Below are 22,163 nucleotides of genomic sequence, written 5' to 3'. Positions count from 1 at the left end.
ACTAGTGTCCAGAATCTATAAAGAACTTAGCAAACTCAACACCCAAAGAACAAATAATCCAATCAAGAAATGGGCAGAGGACATGAACAGACATTTCTGCAAAGAAGACATCCAGATGGCCAACAGACACATGAAAAAGTGCTCCATATCACTCAGCATCAGGGAAATACAAATCAAAACCACAATGAGATATCACCTCACACCAGTCAGAATGGCTAAAATCAACAAGTCAGGAAATGACAGATGCTGGCGAGGATGCGGAGAAAGGGGAACCCTCCTACATTGTTGGTGAGAATGCAAGCTGGTGCAACCTCTCTGGAAAACAGCATGGAGGTTCCTCAAAATGTTGAAAATAGAACTGCCCTATGACCCAGCAATTGCACTATTGGGTATTTACCCTAAAGATACAAACGTAGTGATCCAAAGGGGCACGTGCACCCGAATGTTTATAGCAGCAATGTCCACAATAGCCAAACTATGGAAAGAACCTAGATGTTCATCAACAGATGAATGGATCGAGAAGATGTGGTATATATACACAATGGAATACTATGCAGCCATCAAAGGAAATGAAATCTTGCCATTTGCGACAACATGGATGGAACTAGAGCGTATCATGCTTAGCGAAATAAGTCAAGCAGAGAAAGACAACTATCATATGATCTCCCTGATATGAGGAAGTGGTGATGCAACATGGGGGCTTAAGTGGGTACGAGAAGAATCAATGAAACAAGATGGGATTGGGAGGGAGACAAACCATAAGTGACTCTTAATCTCACAAAACAAACTGAGGGTTGCCGGGGGGAGGGGGTTTGGGAGAAGGGGTTGGGATTATGGACATTGGGGAGGGCATGTGATTTGGTGAGTGCTGTGAAGTGTGTAAACCTGGTGATTCACAGACCTGTACCCCTGGGGATAAAAATATATGTTTATAAAAAATAAAAAATTATACTTAAAAAAAATACATATATGCTAAAATATATGAGTTCACAATGAGAACCACCAAAAAAATTCTTTGGTCATTTTTGGAGGATGCTAGAGAAGGAACTCATTATTATGTGCAGAAAACTGGTGAGTAAGGGGAAAGAATTAAGCATATATCTTGCCTTTTATTTAAAACCGTGCCTCAAGGTAGCCAATTAGTTAATGAGGAATGCTCTCCTTTTTTGAAGAATTTCAGCTAGTAAACATAGAGGAAATAATAGAATCAGACTCTCACTTGCAACCTGTAATAATAAAACAATGCTTCTAGGCAATTATCAGCAATGATTGCTAAAACCAGTGACTAAAGAGCTAATGGAAAACTCAGAGTGGACAATGTGGCTGACAAAATCTGATCTCATTGATCAATATTAACACCACAAAAGAGATTCAGCCAGATGTTGTGATGCAACAGGAAAGAAACAGTATCACATGCGAAGGATTCTTACCTGAATGGAATCAAGCCACTAGATCAAACAACAAGTATAGAAGAAAAAATAAAGTTAGGAAAATAAATAAATGTGTAGGTTAAAAGCAGGTATTTGGGTTTAAATGAACACTAGACCATAAATCAGAAAAACTAAACTTTGGTTCAGGATTTCAACGTGAACTAGATGTGTAATTTTGGACAAGTTATTTAATATCTCTGGGCTTCTTTATCATTTCTAAATCATTGTATGTACTTTGTTAAATACGTTAATTATCTTCTTATAGGAAATCATCATTCTTCCAAATCATTTGATTTTATGTTTTTTTTTCCTTTTGGAATATTAGTAAATTTTACAGAAATATAAAATTGCAAAATCATTGAATAATTAGAATAAGTATTGGAAAAAATTTTTATTCTTTCTTTCTGAAATTTTTGCTAAACACCCTCAAACTGTATCACTATGCTTTAAAGAAGTATATGAACTCAGTGAACTTAATTTTTTTACTTGGGGAACTTCCACTTTTTTTAGTTTATATAGATATGCATGTTTTCACTAGCAGTTGGAATTTGATTTTCTTGCTATATATGATATTAAATTGTCATAACTTAGATTATTAACTTAAATATAACTTAGAAATATAAGAAAAAAGAAATGTATGGAGAAAATAAAAAAAATTAAATTTTTTCTTTCAAAATAATTGCAATGTTTCTATGTAGTAATAGAAAAAGCAAAAATTTCTTAATTATATAGATACATGTCTATTTAAATGCTGACAAATGAATTTGGGGATTGAAAATTATTTTTTTGCTGCCTTTAATCTTCCATCTCCACTTTATTGTAAATAACTTCTGATTTCTCTTTTGCATGTATATGCGTGTGTGTCCTTTTTTTTTTTAATCTACATTACCCTCATAGTTTAATCTACTACTGAACGTTCATGAAATTAAGCCATTGGGGTCATTTGGCTTTAGCGTCCTCATTAGATTCCTCAGTGTCCCTGGCTTTGCTCTTTGCATATAAACACATTTGTTATTCTTAATCACATCCTTTTTCAGTCCCTTACTAGAGCATACTGCTTACTAGGGCATACTGCTGTGAAAATCCACACTTGTATTTTGCAAAAATGGAAAATTCCAAATTCTGCTATGTGTGACACACCATTAACTGCCCAAAGACACTCTGTATCTGCTATGTTAGTATTTACTGATGTGTTAATGTAATAATCACCCATCTGCTTCTGCTGTCTATGAGGCACTTTCTATCTATAGGGGTGGAAATTAATGACAGTCTCTCTGAGCTGTCTGATGTCAGAGCTGGGAAATGGGTGAAGGTATATAAGAGCTGGATTACTCATTGGCAAGTGGGGGAAAAATACTCCAGTGGATGCAAGCTTGGGATTGTTCATGAAGCTTTCTTACCATTTAGAGACATTCTCTGATATTGCTGACACTGAAACATTAAAGGTAAAGAGCTTCCTGTTTATGGAAAAATATTATTTGTTTAGGGAAGAACAGATTTGGAATTAAATATATAGCTTCTTTCAAAGAAAGTCTAAAGAGACAAGTTGCTATAATATCAACTTTTGAAATTGTTTAGAGAAGGAAATTGGGAAAGTGAAAATTTTGAAAATACTTGAAAATTGTTTGAACATTATCAAGGGACTATATCAATAAAATTACTATCTTTAGAGATTATGTTTAAAAAAGGATCTTTTATAGTAGGTTCTAGTCTCAAATTCCATCTATCAGAACTATAAAAATTTTCTTCATTTCAATGCTGTATTATTCTTTCAGAAAATTTAAAAAGCAATGTGCCTCCTGAAGCTGCCAGTAGTTCTCATCGTACTCTCCGTTGCATTAAACCACCTGAAAGCTACTCCCATCAAAAGGTTAGTATCTTAAAAATCCTGTTTCTTTTGTAAAATGTGGGAAAATTAGAATTAAAAACTGCTATTTAACTAACAGCTCTTATGCCATTAGATGCATCTTTCTGACAGAACTTCTGACAGACAGGAATGGATAGTTCCAGTTTTGTCAAGAAGTATGTTCTTGGAACCTAGAAGGGCAAAATGAGAACACAAAGCAGGAAAAGCCAAAGGGTAGTAATTTCCATTATATTAACCTGATTCTCAAATAAACTAGAGAAACTTAAAATATATATTTGGTATAAGGAGGGATTTTATTGTATATTTACATAGGTTTTTTTTTTTTTTTTATCCTCCTCAGAGGGCTCTGGCAATATTAAAAATTATTGCATCTCCTTCTGGAAATTGAAATATATAGAAATAATCAGGGAGAAAATTAAAATTTTTAAGAACAAGTTAAAAAGCCATTTGTTCTTAGGGGATTCTTTCTATATCATTAAATGTTCTATTAAGGAAATATTAAGGAAATAGAATTATTTAAAAAATGTGTTCTTCATGAAATTACTTCTGAGCTGCTCTAAATGTAAATTTATCCTTTTTAAAAATGTTTTCAATAGGTAGCACATCCATCAGGATTTCCTAAGAAGGCTTATTTCAAAAGGTGCCATGTCATTTAAGTGGTAATTTTAAAGAAGTCTAAAAAGTATGTCAGGTGAAAATGTTAGCAGTAATTACAACTTTTGAGGGGAAAGAACTGCAATTCTCCATTTATTTAAAAGATTCTTAAGTCCAAATTCATGCATATGTCATAAACAATATAATTGAGGATTTGTTTGTGCCTAAAGTAAGTTTGACTTCTTATAGTCTTGTAGGACTGAATTTACATACTCTTTAAGACCAAGGAGTATTAAGGTTACTTTTGAAAAGAGTTTTGCTTCAAGTCATATTAAAACTTTTCTCATAGAATTACTAGCATCTTGTCTATTTTCCTTTGAGGTGTTTTTTTTGTTGAGGTGGGAGTCTGTAGTGATATGTAGAGTTCTACAGCACCCACGTCTAATAAATAGCAGGAATCTTCATATTTCTTTTCCCCTTTCAAGCTTATCGAATTTGCAGGATGTTCTCAGAATTGACTCTAATTTTCAATTGAATTTTTGTGGGTAAAAATAAGTGAAACTGACACGAAGTTTCTGGTAAACCAGCAGAACAATAGAATAACAGGAAAATTAACAGTATTACCTAGTATTTCTGTCTGTATCTTGATTTTTCCCTTCATTATAGACATTTCATAAGCACCTTTATCCAGTTTGTCTTTTTATTATGAGGCAAATTTCACTCACAAATAAAATAGTATATAACATTTTTTATTTTCAAGTTATTTTCATATTAGTCTCACAATCTTTTAATTCAAATTTTTATTAGAAATACTTCCAAGGCATTCTTCAAATTACTCTAGTGAATTTCCAGAAATCAGTGTGTTTGGTCATTTTTTTAAAGGGGAGAGAATTTATCATCCTGAGCTATTCAACCTTGTAATATTTTATAAATCTTATAAAAAGCTGTGAAACCTTTGTAGGAAATGACTCAAATTTCACACACTTCTAAAAGACAAGCTGATATAAATTTATCAATGTCATTTTTCTTATAAAATTTAATCATCTTATTTGAGATCTTTTTTTAACTGCTGTACCTGTATGACATGAGATTAAGCGGAAACAAACTGACTTTATAAGCCATACCAAAAAATATTTTATACTCTTGACTGAGGCAAAAGGATCACACAAATGCCCACCAACTTTTAAACACTCAGTATATACCTGCTTAGCAGATAATCAGAGGTTAACCAACAGTGTCATTACTTCCACAAATGACTGTTGAGAACTAGAGCAGGATACAGTTTAAAACGGTTTTAAAAATCCTTGAGGAAGCTTAGGTGACACAATCAGTTAAGCATCCAACACTTGGTTTTGGCTCAGGTGGTGATCTCAGGGGGTGCAGATAAAGTCCCTTATAGGTTCAGTCCTCAGTGCAGAGTCTGCTTGAGATTCTCTCTTCCTCTCCCGCTGCCCCCCCCCACTCATGTTCTCTCTCTATCTAAAATAAAATAAATAAATCTTTTAAAAACCTTGAAACTGAGATATTTTTAAAGAGAGACAATATAAGAGTCATGATACTTCAGTCTATAGTCTGTACTATTTAAACTCTTAAAGTTATAAATGTGTGCATGTGTGTAAGTAGTCAATAATTTGAACTAGTGTCTGTTACTAAATGTTACTAAAAGTAGTCAATAGGTTTGAACTAGTGTCTGTTACTGAAGACTAAATGTCTTGTCTGCCCAAATAGTTAAAGAGAAAAAAAAAATGCCTGAAAGTAGGGATGTGATACCTTTTACTAAGCGTTTCAGCCATCTTTTTCTATCTTAATGATTGTTTGGGAAAGAATCTTATACTTATTGCTGCTATATTTACATGAAAAGTCTTGTTTGGGAAAGCAGTTTCATAATAATAAATTGATATAGAAGCTCTTAATATTTCTTTTAAATGGAATGGTGGCTGTTCTAGCTAACTCAAATAAGATATTAATTTAGTTGGAATAATTTTAAGTCCTGTTACAGACTTTGAGACCATTTATTAAAGTACCACTCAGACATTTAGCACATAGATTAGTTCACACTCTGCTCTAGGTATTTGCCAAACATCTCTTGGTACAGATATCACTTTGAATCTTCCCAATTTGACCCATCATTTCCCTTATTACTCTAAATTTATCATTTTGAAGTGTTTGGGTCATATTCTAATTTATGCTTTTTTCAAGGAAAGTTTATTCTCTCATGAAGTATCAGTTTAATTCTTAAAAAACATTAAATCATTCTTTGGAAATATACATTGGCCATGCTTACTATACAAGCAAAGAGAAATAATTAAATAAATAATATAACTAATACTGACATATTAGACCAGATAATTGGGTCCTAAAGTGGGTTTCCTTTGTCTGAATAATAGGTTTATCAGCATACACTTATACTCAACAATACCAAGTTTACCTGATGCCATAGAAATTACTGTATTTGGAAGAAAATATGAACATAAAAACCCTAAAGATTTACACTTTCTCTTAGGCTATCCCTATACAGAGATACAAATAATGAAGTATTTCCCATACAAAGTAAACACATTGAGATAAAATCTATTGCATTTTGCCCCAAATTATGTACAACCACTTGCTTCCGGACATATCTACATATCTACATCTCTTTCCCAATTTACACTTATCCTAAGTTTTACTAATATTTTTATTTCCATGGAGCTGAAAATGAAAACATTTCCCTGGCTTTCCTAATCACCTGCAAAAACGGGGAGCATGTTATCATTCTGTATCTATTGCCAATACCATTTTGAGAGAACGCTGGAACAAAGGGTGGTACAAAAATATACAGTTGACATAAGTAATGCCATAAATAGAAATAAGAGTTAATAAATTGCTTAATCATAATGATAATTTCTGACTTACCTGGAATATTATTATGCTATTGTTCCAGGTTGCTAAAAGAATGCAATGAATATTGATACTATTAACATAAAAGTCTTTTGTTTTTAACATTCAACATAGTCCTATCATTAAAATAGTTCAAAAGAACCAAGTAAGTGGCAGAAAGATAATAATGCTTGTGTATTTATGTTAAGAGTAATGGAACTTCCAGTCTATAACAATGAGAGTTCATGAACCAGAAATAAAATTTGATTCCCCTTGGGTCTTAATAGTACCTGCCATTTATCTCTCAACAGCCCTGATTTAATGACCTCAGGGAACTTAACAAAAATATCTTATACTGCTTAATTTTTATTGGAAAGATGTGGGAAATATATATATATATATACATACATATAAATATATGTATACATATATTTATATACATATATATATGTACGTGTATGTGTGTGTATATATATACATATTTATATATGTATATTTATATATATGTAAATATACATATATTTATATTTATATTTATATTTATATATGTATATTTATATATATAAATATATATATGTAAATATACATATATTTATATGTATATATATACACACACACACACACGTACATATATATAAAATTCCACATATTCCAAATTAATATAAATTTTATATTCTATACCTTTTTCCTAAATTGGGAACTAGATTTAACACAATTTAGAAGAATAAAAAAACTAGAAGAATGTAAGACAAAGCAACACTTTTATTATTACTACTATCTGGAAAATATGCTATAGTTTCAAAGGATCATACTGAGAAATTCAACATTAACTATAATGGATAATTGTTATATGATGTCCTAGTCAAAAATTGCTTTTGCTGTATCTTCAAAGTGTCAGAAAATCTCAGTCATCCAGATATTTCCAAACCAAAACATTGAGTACCTTACATGAAAATGTTTCCTTTAGTTTCCATCAATATGAGATATTTGTTGTCCTACAGATGTATCCACTCCTGAGTCTAAGGCTCTAACTTTATACATTTGTTCTATGTCACCAGTCACCAGATGGAAAAGCGGAAATGCAACACTGCCACGTGTGTGACTCAACGCCTGGCAAATTTCTTAGTTCGTTCCAGCAACAATCTTGGTGCCATTCTCTTGCCAACTGATGTGGGATCCAATACATATGGCAAGAGGAACACAGCTGAGATTTTAAACAGGGGGCCAATGAATTACTTACCGCTTTAGAGGTCCATGTATCTCTACAGTTCTTATTGTTTGTATAAATATACTAGTGACTTCCTGTGTAATTTAACATAAGCTTGAACATGGATGTTATGTCCCATGTTTACTGCCAGTACATATAAATTGTGGTGGTAAGAATTGTTTTAAATTTAATGCTGATTGATAGATATCCCATAATAAAAAAAAGTCAGTGTCTTCAAAAATGAAGTTTTCTTGCTACTGATTTTTATTTTGAAAACATATTAAAAACTCATTCTTTTGCCTATATTTTTATGACCCATGTTTGAGAACAAAAGAGAAAATGGTATTTGGAAACTTGGTAAATTGTAAATAGCTATCAGTAAAGTTAAGAACATTTAAAAAACAGCAATTATAAGGACTCTGTTAAGCAATTCTTTTTTGCATTAGATTTCTGAAATGAGATAAAACGCTATTTTAAAAAACTAATTTTCGCTGTTAACTCGGTCAAAATATTTTTTGAAATTATATTCTTTTTTGTACTGGCTGGTACTAGAGGTTATTTTAAAAGTACAAAAGCGTTTGTGTTTATGAGGGTTTCATTGTGATGAGCTTTTATTAAACTTACATGCACTTTATTCTGTTCAAATGGCTTTCAGCAAATTTCACTCATATTTTGATGCAGGGTATTACAAACAAACAAACAAAAAACCCAAAACCTTTTGTTCCTATTAATCATGTATGTCATCAATTAAAAGACCACAGACTTCTGGAAACTATATATTGTATGGTAACTTATTTTGTTTGTTAAACTAATTGGACTTTTCCAACAGAGGTTACATGTGTATGATACACTTTTCTTGAAGGAAGCTGTTGAATTGGACATGAAACATAATGTTTCCCTCCATATCTGATTCTTACAGGGGTATCTGCTTTCCCCTGACCATGAGTTAGTTATACTTGGAAGTAGCATTAACTCAGATAAACTGCTATTGTGTTGTAATTTGCCATTTCTAGAGGCATTAAACTTGTATTTAAAAAAAAAAAATAGGGAAAAAAGGCATCTCAATCTGAGTGGGAATCTGACTTGACTTATACATTAAAATTTCCCCTTATAAAGGGTGCCTTAGATTACCATATTATAGTTGTGTGTGTGTATGGGTATAGAAATAGGATATGAAATTTGTAGTTATTTTTTCTTTTTCTTTTTTTTAAATTTTTTATTTTTTATAAACATGTATTTTTATCCCCAGGGGTACAGGTCTGTGAATCAGCACTCACCAAAGCACATACCCTCCCCAATGTCCATAACCCCACCCCCCTTCTCCCAACCCCCCTCCCCCCAGCAACCCTCAGTTTGTTTTGTAAGATTAAGAGTCACTTATGGTTTGTCTCCCTCCCAAACCCATCTTGTTTCATTGCTTCTTCTCCTACCCACAATTGGAAGAATAAATATTGTGAAAATGTCTATGCTACCTAAAGCAATCTACACATTTAATGCAATTCCTATCAAAGTACCATCCATCTTTTTCAAAGAAATGGAACAAATAATTCTAAAATTTGTATGGAACCAGAAAAGACCTCGAATAGCCAAAGGGATATTGAAAAAGAAAGCCAAAGTTGGAGGCATCACAATTCCAGACTTCAAGCTCTTTTTCTTTTTTTAAACATATTTATTTATTTGACAGAGAGAGAGAGATCACAGGTAGGCAGAGAGGCAGGCAGAGAGAGGAAGGGAAGCAGGTTCCCTGCTGAGCAGAGAGCCCAATATGGGGCTCCATCCCAGGACCCTGAGATCATGACCTGAGCTGAAGGCAGAGGCTCAACCCACTGAACCACCCAGGTGCCCCTGTAGTGATTTTATATCATAAGTTGCATGTTGAAATTAATAAATGAATGTGTAAATTCCTATTTGTGATATTCAGCTGTCAGCCCATTTTTCAAAGTAGATTTGACTTCAGCATTTTAAATTGAGTAAGTATGATTAAGTTATAATTTCTTAAACTTACTTATTTAAAATTTTCTTATAATAGTCTACTTTCAATAAGATTCTATTGAATATCACCTCCAAATCAACGTACCAATATATTTTTCAAGAGTTAAAAAAATTTTAATGAGTGCATAGGGCATTTAAAGATAGTGTGTATTTTAGCAAACAATTATCAGGAATAAGACAAGAATTATGTGTAGTTATAGTAACCTAACAACCTCGGGTGCTAAGGAGTGAAATGTAGTTAGGTCAAACTATGTAACATACTCCAACTGGGAGATTTTGGAGAAGAAAAAAGGTTATTATATTAATATGAGGTATATTAACAGTAGATGTTTTTAAATTTAGTCACTAAATTTATTATCAAAGTGATACATTTGAAGAAATTCAGTATTATTTTCTTTATTGGTAGGCCAATAGGAATCTAAATATATAAAAGTTGGGAATCCTTATTGCATGAGGTTTACCAAATACTTTCCCTGATTTTTTATAATTACCTTATGAAAATAATGAGTTAAATTCAATTGATGTAATTGAAAATACCAACAGTAGGTTTTGGTGACTACATTTGTCCCAACCTTTCTTACTGTGTCTATGATACCTGAAATCATAGGTACTCTCAAATAATCTGAAAGTGATTAAGCCTTCAAATACTGGGGCATCTGGGTGGCTCAGTGGGTTAAAGCCTCCAAATACTAATATGCATGCCACAAATTACATTTCACTAAACAACTAAATATACAAGTGATTCCTCTATCTTCCATGTTGCAATACAGAGTCAGACATAGAATTTATTTAGTAATGCTACATTTAAAACTTCTGGAAATTTTCTTCAGCATTTTGAGAGAACATTATGCAATGAAACTCTCACTTCGCTGAAGCCCAAATATTATCTAGCAATATTATGCAGACTATCTTTTGATCAAAGTAGAAAAGCCTGTGAGTCCAAAGCTCCTTTGACTGAGTACAAAACAGGTTTTTCATATAAATTAAGAAAAAGTATTCTTTTTCTACCATTTCCCTTTTCCACGTACACACTACCCAAAGATATGGAAAGATTCATCTTCCACTCAGTGCATTTGTAGTAGACATTATTAGTGCTCACCACTATCCTCTCTTTCCTGAGCATATGAGAGATTACAGTCTCAGCCCTCTTGCATTCAGGTGAGGCCATGTGGCTAATTCTGGCCAGTGAAATATTAGTGGAAGTGATGTGTCATTTTCAGGCTGATCAAGTAGGTGAAAGACCTATATTTTTCAATCTTCCCCTTTTCCTCTGCTGCAGCAGTTCCTGATGAGGAGGCCTCGACCAGGCAGGAGCGCTGAGTGACTTCATGGCTAACATTTCTACCAATCTGTCTTGGACATGGTGTATGATCCAGAAATAAACTTTTGTTTATCTTTATCTTTAGCCTACTATAATATATAACTTTTATCTTTAGCCTACTATAATACATAACCAATGTCAAACTTTCACCCTACCTGACAAAGCTGCTTCTCCTGTCAAGTCCACTGAATTTAATAGGAGCATAATTATAATCATTCTCCCACTGTGGTTCAGTCTTGAATTATCACCAACTGCTCAAAGTCCTTACTCCAATATTGAAGTCAGTTACCAGAACACATGTACTTGAAAGCCTTCTTGCTACTAAGGTATGTTTCTTCTTTCTTCTTCCATTGACAATAATGTAACTCCAGCCTCTTTACTATAAGCCAAGACCTTACAGAAACCTGCAGATAGTTCTCCAACCTCCAGGATTTTCTGGCATTCTGTACACCAACACCAGAATAAGGTTCCTAATGCACATTCCTTACTCATCAGTCTTATACACAGAATTTTTAAAGGGCTTGTTCTAAATCTAAGGAAGTCCATCAAACTCTTTATCCTGACGTTCAAGTCCCACCATAAATTAACCCTAATCTTCTTTTCCAGCTTTACTGCACATCATCTCACTTTATACATTCATTCCCTGCTAAATCTTTGGTTGTTTTATTTGTTCCTGTTCCATCAGCACCTATCCTTTTCTTTTCCAGTCTCTGTCTCTTCCCTCCAACCCCCCAAGCTGAACAACTGTCCCCAGTGCAGCCTTTTGAAATCTTTTCATGACAAAGTCAAGATCTTTCATCATTCCCTTCCTGAATATAATTTCTCCACCCACTGAGTGATCATCACACTTTGAGGATATCTTTTATATTCAAAATAAATACATAATTTGAGTATTATTTATTGCCTCTTTATTGTATTAAAAATACCATATTGTTATGTTGTTGCTGTATTATTTGTGTGACTAACACAATTCTTTCCCACACTGCTAGGTTCTTAAGGGCAGAAACGGGACTCAAATATCCTCCATTCCACAAATTTTCTGTTTTACAAATGAGGAACTTAAGCCTATTTACACATTCTGGAGAAAGGTATGCTACTTGAGTAGTTTCTGTTTTCTGTCCCAGATATTATACTGGCATAGAGCTTAACAGTTAATTCTTGTCTTCTGAAAATGATTTGACATTTACCACCAGCATCTTTTGGTCTAGAATGTGCTTTACACATACCAGAACATATTAATTGTGGTTTTCTTGTCTTGAGTTACTAAACCCTTAGGAAATGAATTCTGTCACCCAATGAAGTTAACAGAATATTACACAATTAAATATTTAAATTCCATATAAGTTATTGGAATAAAATCCTTAATTTCCATATTAAGTAAGATTAAATAACTTCCATTGAAAGTGGGTTTTCCGGTGGAGTGGGGCAGGAACAAATAATTATGTTTCTCAATTTATTATAGGAAAAATGCCTTTCCATTTGAAAAATGATAAAATATACTAGCATCCTTCCCTTTCCCATTATGTATGTATGTATGTATGTATGTATTTTTAAAGATTTTATTTATTTATTTGTCAGAGAATGAGCGAGAGCAAGCACAGGCAGACAGAGTGGCAGGCAGAGTCAGAGGGAGAAGCAGGCTCCCCATGGAGCAAGGAGCCCGATGTGGGACTCGACCCCAGGATGCTGGGATCATGACCTGAGCTGAAGGCGGCTGCTTAACCAACTGAGCCACCCACGTGTTCCCCCATTATTCATTTAGACTATACATTGAATTTATAAACAAATTCCTTTTTTAAAAGGTTTTATTTATTTATTTGACACCGAGAGAGAGAGAGAGAGAGAGAGAGAGAGATAAAGAGAGACAGTACAAGCAGAAGAAGGAACAGCAGACACCCTGCTGAGAAAGGAGCCCAACATCGGGCTTGATCCCAGGACCCTGGGATCATGACCTGAGCCAAAGGCAGATGCTTTAGCAACTGAGCTACCCAGATGCCCCAATAAACAAATTTCATAAACAAAATTTAAATCTTGGCCTGTTGCTTAAACTTTGAAAATTATTTAATATGTTATTATTTTTATGAGAATGTGGTGTATATTGGTCATTTCTTCCAATGTGGCTCTTGAACCAACATTACTTGGAAAATATTTATAATGGCTAAAAGGTCTCTATGTTAAAACATTTATTGATGGTTCATAATGAGGTAACAAAGAACACAGTGAGTCATAGTGCTGTAGTATTTTTAACAGAAGAAATTAAGACTCAAACACACTAGAAATCCATCCATCATGATGCTCAGACATTCCTTGATAATCAATCCTGAGAGCTAGTCAATCAGGGAGAAATGGATTAAGTATTTATGCTAAGATTTATCAATTTAGAAGCCAAACAGGAGCTATAGTTTTACATATTAACGCCATTTTTTTGTGTGTATGAGGCAACGTGAATTAGCAAAATAGCTATATCATTTGGCTTATAATTAATATCCTTAAGGATGTAAACTGTCACACTTTATATTATCTGGGATTAGGGACTCTCAATGATTCCTTAAAAAATTAAATATATTATGACAGTTATTAATACTGCAGCTAGTATTTTTCTTCTGGGGATTTAGAGAGATCTTTTCTAATGGCCGCTAGGCTCTGCTATCTAAATACTTTCAGTTAGAATTCTATAAGGTGATCAGGTGATAATAAGAATACAAATATATGCTTTACAGATTACAAGGTGGATCACCAACTTTTTTGGCGGATGGGATCAGATATTACTTTTTAGTCAAGTAACTGAAAATTCTAAAAAGGCAAATCTATTGGTAAAACTCCATAGTACAGTTTTGGGAAAAATCCAACACATGCTTTTGGATACCTGTAGAATGCTACATTATTTAAAGGGGCTTATTCTTAGGATAATTATTTAAAGGGGTTTATTCTTGGGATATACTTAAGAAGTATATCTTATATACTTAGGAAGGAGGACTTTCTAATAAAGTGTTATTTTCAGCTGCTAAAGAAATCACTGGGTAACAAGTCCAGTGAAGAGTCCATGGCACTTCGAAGGTCCATTGGTCATCTACAAATGGCATGAAATACACCTACGTTGGGTAAGAAATGGCAAATTCTTTAAAAATTGTTGTCAGATTCTTCTCCTCTTGCATAGGAGATATCAGCAGTATCCATGATTATTTCAGACCTGCTATTTCTTCACGACAGTGCAGAAATTCTTATGAGGTGAAAATATAAACTACTGTATAGACCAGAGATTTGAATTTTGATGTATCATTATTGATCTGAAATCTTTTGTGTAGACCTTAGAAAAGATAAGAATACACATTCCTCTTACCATGGGGCCTAAGAAGCTCTTGTCTTTCTCAGTGGAGGGAACTGCCATTTTGTTGCTGATCACCAAAATAGGAGATTTACATTTGTTCCACAGCAACACCCCTTGGAATGACTAGGGGAGAGCTGATGAGAGTGTGTCCTCACTAGGGCTTTACAGTAGAAAAGCTATGCAGCCTAGAGTTATGTAGACTTGTGTGACTATGATCAAGTTACTCTGAACCTTTCTTTCTTCACATGTGACATGAAAAGAATAATTCAGAGATTGGCTGTGAAGATGAAAAGAGACTGTGTCATTAATGAAAATAGCAAGGAGTTTGGCTACAAATCTGTCGTGTAATAAACACTGGTTTTCTTCCTTTCCCTGAGAAGAAGGCTCCTCTCTCCCTCTTCTCTCCTGTCTTCCCACAAAGGCCACCTTGCCACAGCAGAATGATATTGGGCTACACTTTGTAAGGGGGAGGTACCTGCCCACTGTAGAGCTAAGGAAGGTGCCTGAAGAAGCATATAACGTTTCTGGTTTTTTGGTTTGTGTTTTTTTTTTTTTTTTTTTTTTAAATAACAGATACTCCATCCTACATCTGAATGTCCCTATCTATTTATCCATCTCAGCTGTTTATCCATCTCAGTGTTTGGTACAATGTATTTGTACCCATTAAATGTGAAGCACTCATTGCCTTCCCATTTAGAACTACATATATGTCATGCCTACTGTGCTCCAGTTGTTATTTTAAGTTTATTCAGATGCATTATCTGATTTAATTCTCATAAAATCATATGAAATAAATACTGTTATTTCTAGCTATAAAGTAGATAACTGCTGGAGATGTAATGTACAATATAGTGACTATAGTTAATGAAACTGTATGTTTGAAAGGAGCTAGAAGAGTAGATCTTAAAAGTTCTCATCACAAGAAAAAAACATTTGTTACCAAGTGTAGTATGGATATCAACTAGACATATGGGAGTGATCATTTCTCAATATATACATGTATTGATCATTATATTGTACACCTGAAACTAAAATGATGTTATATGTCAATAAAATCTCAGTAAGAAATACAATTATTATCCCTCTTTTGCAAATGAAGAAACTGAGGCTGTTTGACCTTGAGAAAGTCATTTCACCTTCTTTTGCTTCAGTTTATGCCAAATACAATCCAAGTCAAATGGCAGAGCCAAGATATTAACCCAAATATTCTTCATTCTACACATATGCTGAACACCTATTCTATGTCAGGCACTCTATAAAGTGCTTGGGATGCACCAATAATCCAGACGTCAAAACTGCTATCCTCATGGAAGTGGCCTCACAGTTTTGGGGTTGTGGGTACAAGAGTTGTGTTTTTAGCCACCATTTATACTGTTTCCTCCTAAACTCAATTCCCCTTAATCTAACTCTTAATTTGTAAAATCTTTCATCTCCCTTTCATAGCTTAACAGACTAAATTACAAAAATTTTGAAGAAACCAAAATTCTGTCCAGACGGAATTAGGAGAAAAAAACCTCTATTTTATAGTACCATCTATACACACATAAATATATATTATATACACATACATAAATATGTATAAATGTATATATCATTGTGAATTTTCACAAAACTCTATGAGGCAGGTATTGTTATACCATTTATTGATAAGAACTAAGGAGCAAAAAAATGAGCTGACATAATGCATAATTTCATTCTGCAAAAGTAGATAACAACAATAGGGATTCCTTTGCTGTCTCAAAACAGATGCATATTTCAAAATAAAGGGATTATATATCTTTAAAAGAAAATGAAGCAACATGTCCAAGATCACACAATTTATAAGGGTCATTCCAATAGCGGAACCAAGGTTTATCAGACTCCAAGGTCCAGTTTCTCTACATCATGTCCAAAGAAAAATATTTTTATTCTAATTCCACTGTGTCCTGTGGTTTATTTTATGTAGAACCCTGCCAAATCAGTTGGTCTTGGAACTGGATAAACAGGTCAGACAAAAGAATAATGGGACAAAAATATCTTTTCAAAATATGAAGAACTTGTTTGATGTTGAGAATAACAACCTTTACTCATTATGAGATAATTTTGTCTTGTTTTTATTTTGGTTTTTAAGGTTTCAACTGAAACAAAGTTTGAAAATCAAACTTATGAATTATTTCTAATACTGAGAGATTGCTCATAGCTTTTGATTCCCACTCCTCACCAAATTCAACTTACATTTTCATATAGAGTTTTTTATTGAGACTTTTGTGTCTTTGTTCAGTATACAACTAAGAAAATTTTCTTTTATGGTGTAACAGAAACTCTGCTGAGTGGATAGGCTTCATTTTGGAGATATTCCACTAAGGTCTTTCCCATGAGAGTTCAGACTGTTTTTATCTGTGTTGCTAGCACTTCTCTTGTGTATTAACCTCTGTATGCTTCACACACTCCACAACACTGGTCATCTAATTTGGTTACCTTGCAATATTCTCCCTTCACCCTCTGGGAATCTACCTCCAGGTTCTGCTCAAATACCACATTCTCCAGGGGATCTCTTATGATCCTTTTAGCTCTTCTCTGGATTTACACAGACTATTACCTGTATTACTCTTGGTCACTGAATAAATGTTTATTCAGCTCATTTTGGTATTTGAATATAATTTAGTGGTCAGAATTTCAAGAATATCTTGATGATGTTTATAGTTTCAATCTTGTATTTTCATTATATATACATGGGTGTTATTTCCTCATGTAGTCTGTAAACTTCCTGGGGACAAGGATGTAGGATGTTTGAGTCATCTCTGTAATCCCCACGGTAATTAAGCCTATTACTCTAACATAACAGGCACTAAATTGGTTAACTAAATTTACTCTATGAAAAATGAACAAATGAATGAACGAGTGAAAATAATATAAATTTATGACATGTGTGATAAAGTTAATTATGACAGCTTACACCCTTCGTAAACAGGGATAATAATTGGAGGGTTTTATTAAAGAGTAATATGCAGTGTACGTCACCTATCTTGGGTGTTCAGTCAGTGAGTGATAGCTATTACAGCCATAGTAAATGCACACAAAGAAAGGAACAATATCGTATTATAGTGGGGGCTTTTGTTATTGACAGTAAACAAAAAGGATTTAAAGGTGGGGGGGTAAAGGTAGGGTACAAAAGTGGGCTCAAAACAATGAGGAGAAGTGTTCAAAGAAACAAAAAGGGAAATAGAATAATGACAATAATCTACTCAAATCCCAAACAGGATTTGTATCACAAATTTCCTGCTCCAATTACCAATATGCAAAGGCATTTGCCTGCACAACCCCAACTAGAATTACAAAATTTTGACAGAACCATAAAAGATGCAGGTTCTAAGAATCCACCCTCTTTGCTGTGAGAAACATTCCTTTTGTTACCTAGAAGAAAGGTCATGATCAGTAAGAAATGGCCCACAAATCCTTACAAGAAAAGGCAGAAATAGGCAGAAACAATATAGAAAAATCACATCTGCTAGAATTTACCTGGGTTGGAAGTAGCTTAGAAGAGTAACAGGAGGGGCACCTGGGTGACTCAGTAGATTAAAGCCTCTGCCGTTGGCCCAGGTCATGATCTCAGGAAGCCTGATTCCCTTCCTCCTCCCTCCGTTCTCTCTCTGCCTGCCTCTCTGCCTACTTGTGATCTCTGTCTGTCAAATAAATAAATAAAATCTAAAAAAATAAACAAATAAAAGAGTAAGAGGAACTTCTGAAATTTTTAAAGGATGGAATTTAAGTAGTCAGAAATATTACCACATATGTAAAAAACTATATATTAATAAATTCAATATTTTTAGAGTTGAAATCAAGGACAAGAATTATAAAAAGGAAAATTAATTTTTATCAAAAAATTATAAACAAATAATTATCTTCATTTTGCTTATTCTATAAACATGTGAACATGGGGCCTATGTAATTGATATGCTGAAGTACTTAGTGTAAGCTCATCTGAAGGCATATAGTTGTGATAAAACTGTTGGAGATAATTGACTTTATTTTACTGAATACATGCCTCCATTTCCAGATATATGAAGGACCTGAATAAGCAACAAGCCTTATTTGAGCAAAATTCCAATCCCAATTAGCCACCATAACTGTGATTTGAAATCTATTATTTTGCATTTAAAAGGCTTTTTAGTTCAAAAGTCCCTCGATAGAAGTCAAATCTCTTGATAGGGAAATCCTTACAATTAACTAACACCTAGTTGAAGTATGTTAACAGCTACCTAAAAATAAACCCCTGGAGAATGGAAAAGGCCCCTGAAGGCAAGAAAAAGAAGGGTGTTTGGGGGGAGTGGCGGGGGGTGGGTACTCTGGTTGCAAGGAAGAAAAGGGAGAAGGAGCAGGAGAAAAAGACATAAAAGGGTCCTGGTTACCTTACCATTTCTCCAGTGGGGCTTTGAAGCCTACATTCATTTGTCACCATTTCTTGCACACTGTTAGCCATGACAGTGTTAAAAACACCAATTTTACTCTGGTTATAAGGATCCTAAATGTAGCCTGGGTCAGTAGGGTACAGAAGGCTGGCAGGAGGAAACAGTGAAAAGAGCAATAGAGTGGAAACCTTTTGTTTCTCTGAAGCTTCCTCTGGCTTCCTCAGACAGTATCAGATCCTTGGGAACCCTTTTGTCCAGAGTCCGCCACCTACAGAGAGTGAACTGGAAAGAGGCTCTGAAACAGAACCAAATTCTTTGAGAACATTGGCATTCAAAGTCAGTTTCTGGAGCTTTCTTTGAATTTGAGTTTATGATTAATATTTGTCTATACCCAGGAGATACTGTCCTTAAGTGTGTTCAACTTCCATAATAGAAAAGTAAATTTAAGAACTTCAAGGATGTCCTGTTGTCATGGTGAAGAAAAACAAATCAACAGGACATTGAAAGCTACCACAGTAAGGCTGCCACTGTAGTGGGAAGGGTGGGTTTTGGAATCAGGCTGACCTTTATTAGGATCCAGGCTCTTTTCAAAACTTTGAATACATTTCTTAATTTCATTTAACTGCAATTCCTTCATCTACATATGAAAAAGATATCATCAAAGGATAGATATAATGCATGGAAAGCAGTTAGTATATAATTTTACCTGGCTACACTACATTTAGGAAATTTTAGCTGTGGTTTTTATTTTTTAAAGATTATATATATATTTTTTTTTTTTTGAGAAAGAGAGTGAGAGCACAAGTTGGGGGATGGGTGGAAGAAAAGAGAGAGAATCTCAGGCAGACTTCCTGCTCAGGGAGTCTGGAGTCAGACCAGGTCTTGATCCCAGGACCCTAAGATCATGATGTGAGCCAAATGAAGTTGGAGGCTTAACTGACTGAGCCACCCAGGTTTTCTGACATTGTAATTCATACCAAATTTAGGTATTAAGTAGTCCTACCATTTAGCCACATTTAGCATGGATTTTTACACCAAGATTTACAGCATAAATAATAGAAGTACATATACCACATATGACATAAGTAATACTAGCAAATGAAGAAAAAAAATCGCACCTACACCGAAATAAAAGAAGAAGGATAGGAAAAGAAACTAGGATGTTTTCAAAATGAGGTGCCTCTTCTGGGCTTTTCACTGGGTATTTCACTGTTTGTTTTTTCATTTGAGAATCAAATAAATTCATACAGTTTCACCGGATCACCATATTATATTTTTCTAAAGTAGATGAATTCACGGATGGTTACTGCCAGAAAAATTTCTAATTTGGAAGACAAAAAATGTTGGCCAGTCAAACCAATGTGGAACCTGGTCTACATTATCCAGTTCTTTTCCTACATTAGCAACACAGTACAGTTTACATCAGACATTTAGGCAACATTTTGGAACATCCAGGGTTCTGCTGCCACATCCGAATTAACTTTTAAACCCAAGTAGCCTAAATACCTCTGATTTTTCAGGACTGCCAAGGGACCATCTAGGTGGATCTTGTCAGGATTTATAGAATTGGCTCAAGTAGGAAAAATCTAAATCTTTTTGCTGGATTCTAAAAAGAATAGACATCTACATGGCATGTAATGAAAAATGAGATAAATGATGTAAAATACCTATGAGAAAGCCTGACATAAGTTTCAATCATTGTAGCTCTTGTTACCTCTATTGCTAGACAAAATAACTAAAAGTTGTCAAACTTGAGCTTCATCATATCCTTGCTCTGCCTCTAGGTAGATATATTAAGTAACTCTTTCTTTTTTCTTTAATCTCCACACCCATTGTGGGGCTCAAACCCATGACCCCAAGATCAGGAGTCACATGCTCTTCTGACTTAGCCAGCCAGGTGTCCCTCTGTTAAGTAACTCTTAAGACATTTTCTACTTTCCTTTCTGTTCTCATTTCAGAGAGAGGACATGTAATCCTATTTACATCCTGTCTTTTAAGAAATAAATAGCTATTTTGAAGGTTTAAAATACTATCTAAATTTCTGAAATTAACATCATTATTATAAATGATAAACTCTACTTTAAAAAATCTCCCTTTATAAAGTGGTCCAAATTTGACTCCATGTGCTTTGACTATGCTTACCAATCCCTATCCTGACATAGATGACATACTTTTAAATCTAAATCTATCCATGATTCATAAACATGTCTTCAGAGTAGATGGTAAAATATTATGTGTGTGTAAAAAATTCTTAAATAGAACTAGCCACAGTATACTGACATAAAAGGAGGGTTGAAAGAAGCCAAATATATAATCCTGGTGTCTACCTGAGAAAGTCCATGTTCACTGAAAGGGACATGTTATTGAAGAAAGACTTAAAAGTTGAAATAATCCACCCTTGTGCTCCTGAGCAGTATTTGTGTTTACCTACAGAAATAGATCGCAAGTACAAATTCCCTGAGCAAATGGAATTTATGAAATCAGACAAAAAGCCTTACTCTTTCCTCTGTACTGCCTATAAAATTTTCTTTATGGGGCCAGTTCTTTTTCTGATACTGAATGGAATCTCAGACAGGTTGCACTACTTTCTGTTGAATTTCAAAAGAAAAAAAAAGTCCTCTGGCCATGTTAGTCCCACAAAAAGGACTTTGAACTTCATTTAAATTGCAGCTTCTTTCCTCCCACTACAACATATTCAGATCCTACAATTGGGAAAAAGGGTTCTGGTTGTTTCTCTCTGTTCTCTGCCAGCTTCTCCTGGCCTCTCTACCCAACCCCACTCCAGCCCCCCCCCCCCAGTTGGACAATGTTGCTTCTGTGACCTCCAGAGGTGAAACTTACATGAGGGATGTTAACAGGGCAGCAAATGTCATCCTTGCTTTCTTTGGCCTGCAGAGTTATTTAAAACAGACTCTCCTGGCCTTTCCGTGGGTCTTTGGAGATGCTCCCCTTCATTTGTGAACACTAACTTGCAGTGTCTTCATCAGGGTAAATGCACTTCCTCTGACAGTCCACACAAGTTCTTCAAATTTTTACATGCACCGTGCACTTTTAGCCTCTCTGCTGAGGTCTCACCACTGCTGCATATAATCCAATCAGTCCAGGTGTAAGTCAGACCCAAACTAGTGCCTGTTGGCCCACCATTGAGTGGGATGTTGCTCCTTTTCAAATGTAGCC

The 22,163-nt window shown here is 34.3% G+C and overlaps 2 protein-coding genes across 2 annotated transcripts in view; one reads left to right on the top strand and one right to left on the bottom strand.

Annotated features, from left to right (window-relative positions):
* The window catches only part of SLCO1A2 (solute carrier organic anion transporter family member 1A2), a 135,223-nt gene extending 113,109 nt beyond the window's left edge, over nt 1-22,114 (bottom strand). Inside the window, exon 1 of the mRNA XM_059185908.1 lies at nt 21,828-22,114. The gene's annotated coding sequence lies outside the window, so the exon portion shown is untranslated. The remainder of the gene's footprint in view (nt 1-21,827) is intronic.
* On the top strand, nt 3,199-8,329 carry IAPP (islet amyloid polypeptide). The gene is made up of 2 exons (XM_059185910.1): nt 3,199-3,300; nt 7,809-8,329. Exons 1-2 carry the CDS (start codon nt 3,221-3,223, stop codon nt 7,996-7,998), a joined length of 270 nt encoding a protein of 89 aa, XP_059041893.1. The 5' UTR covers nt 3,199-3,220; the 3' UTR covers nt 7,999-8,329.
* Nucleotides 22,115-22,163: the final 49 nt, after the last annotated feature.

The sequence above is a fragment of the Mustela lutreola genome, chromosome 8, assembly GCF_030435805.1.
Source record: "Mustela lutreola isolate mMusLut2 chromosome 8, mMusLut2.pri, whole genome shotgun sequence".
NCBI classification, from domain to species: domain Eukaryota; kingdom Metazoa; phylum Chordata; class Mammalia; order Carnivora; family Mustelidae; genus Mustela; species Mustela lutreola.
The sequence above is the reverse complement of the archived record's forward strand: the minus strand, read 5'-3'. Positions and strand labels throughout refer to the sequence as shown.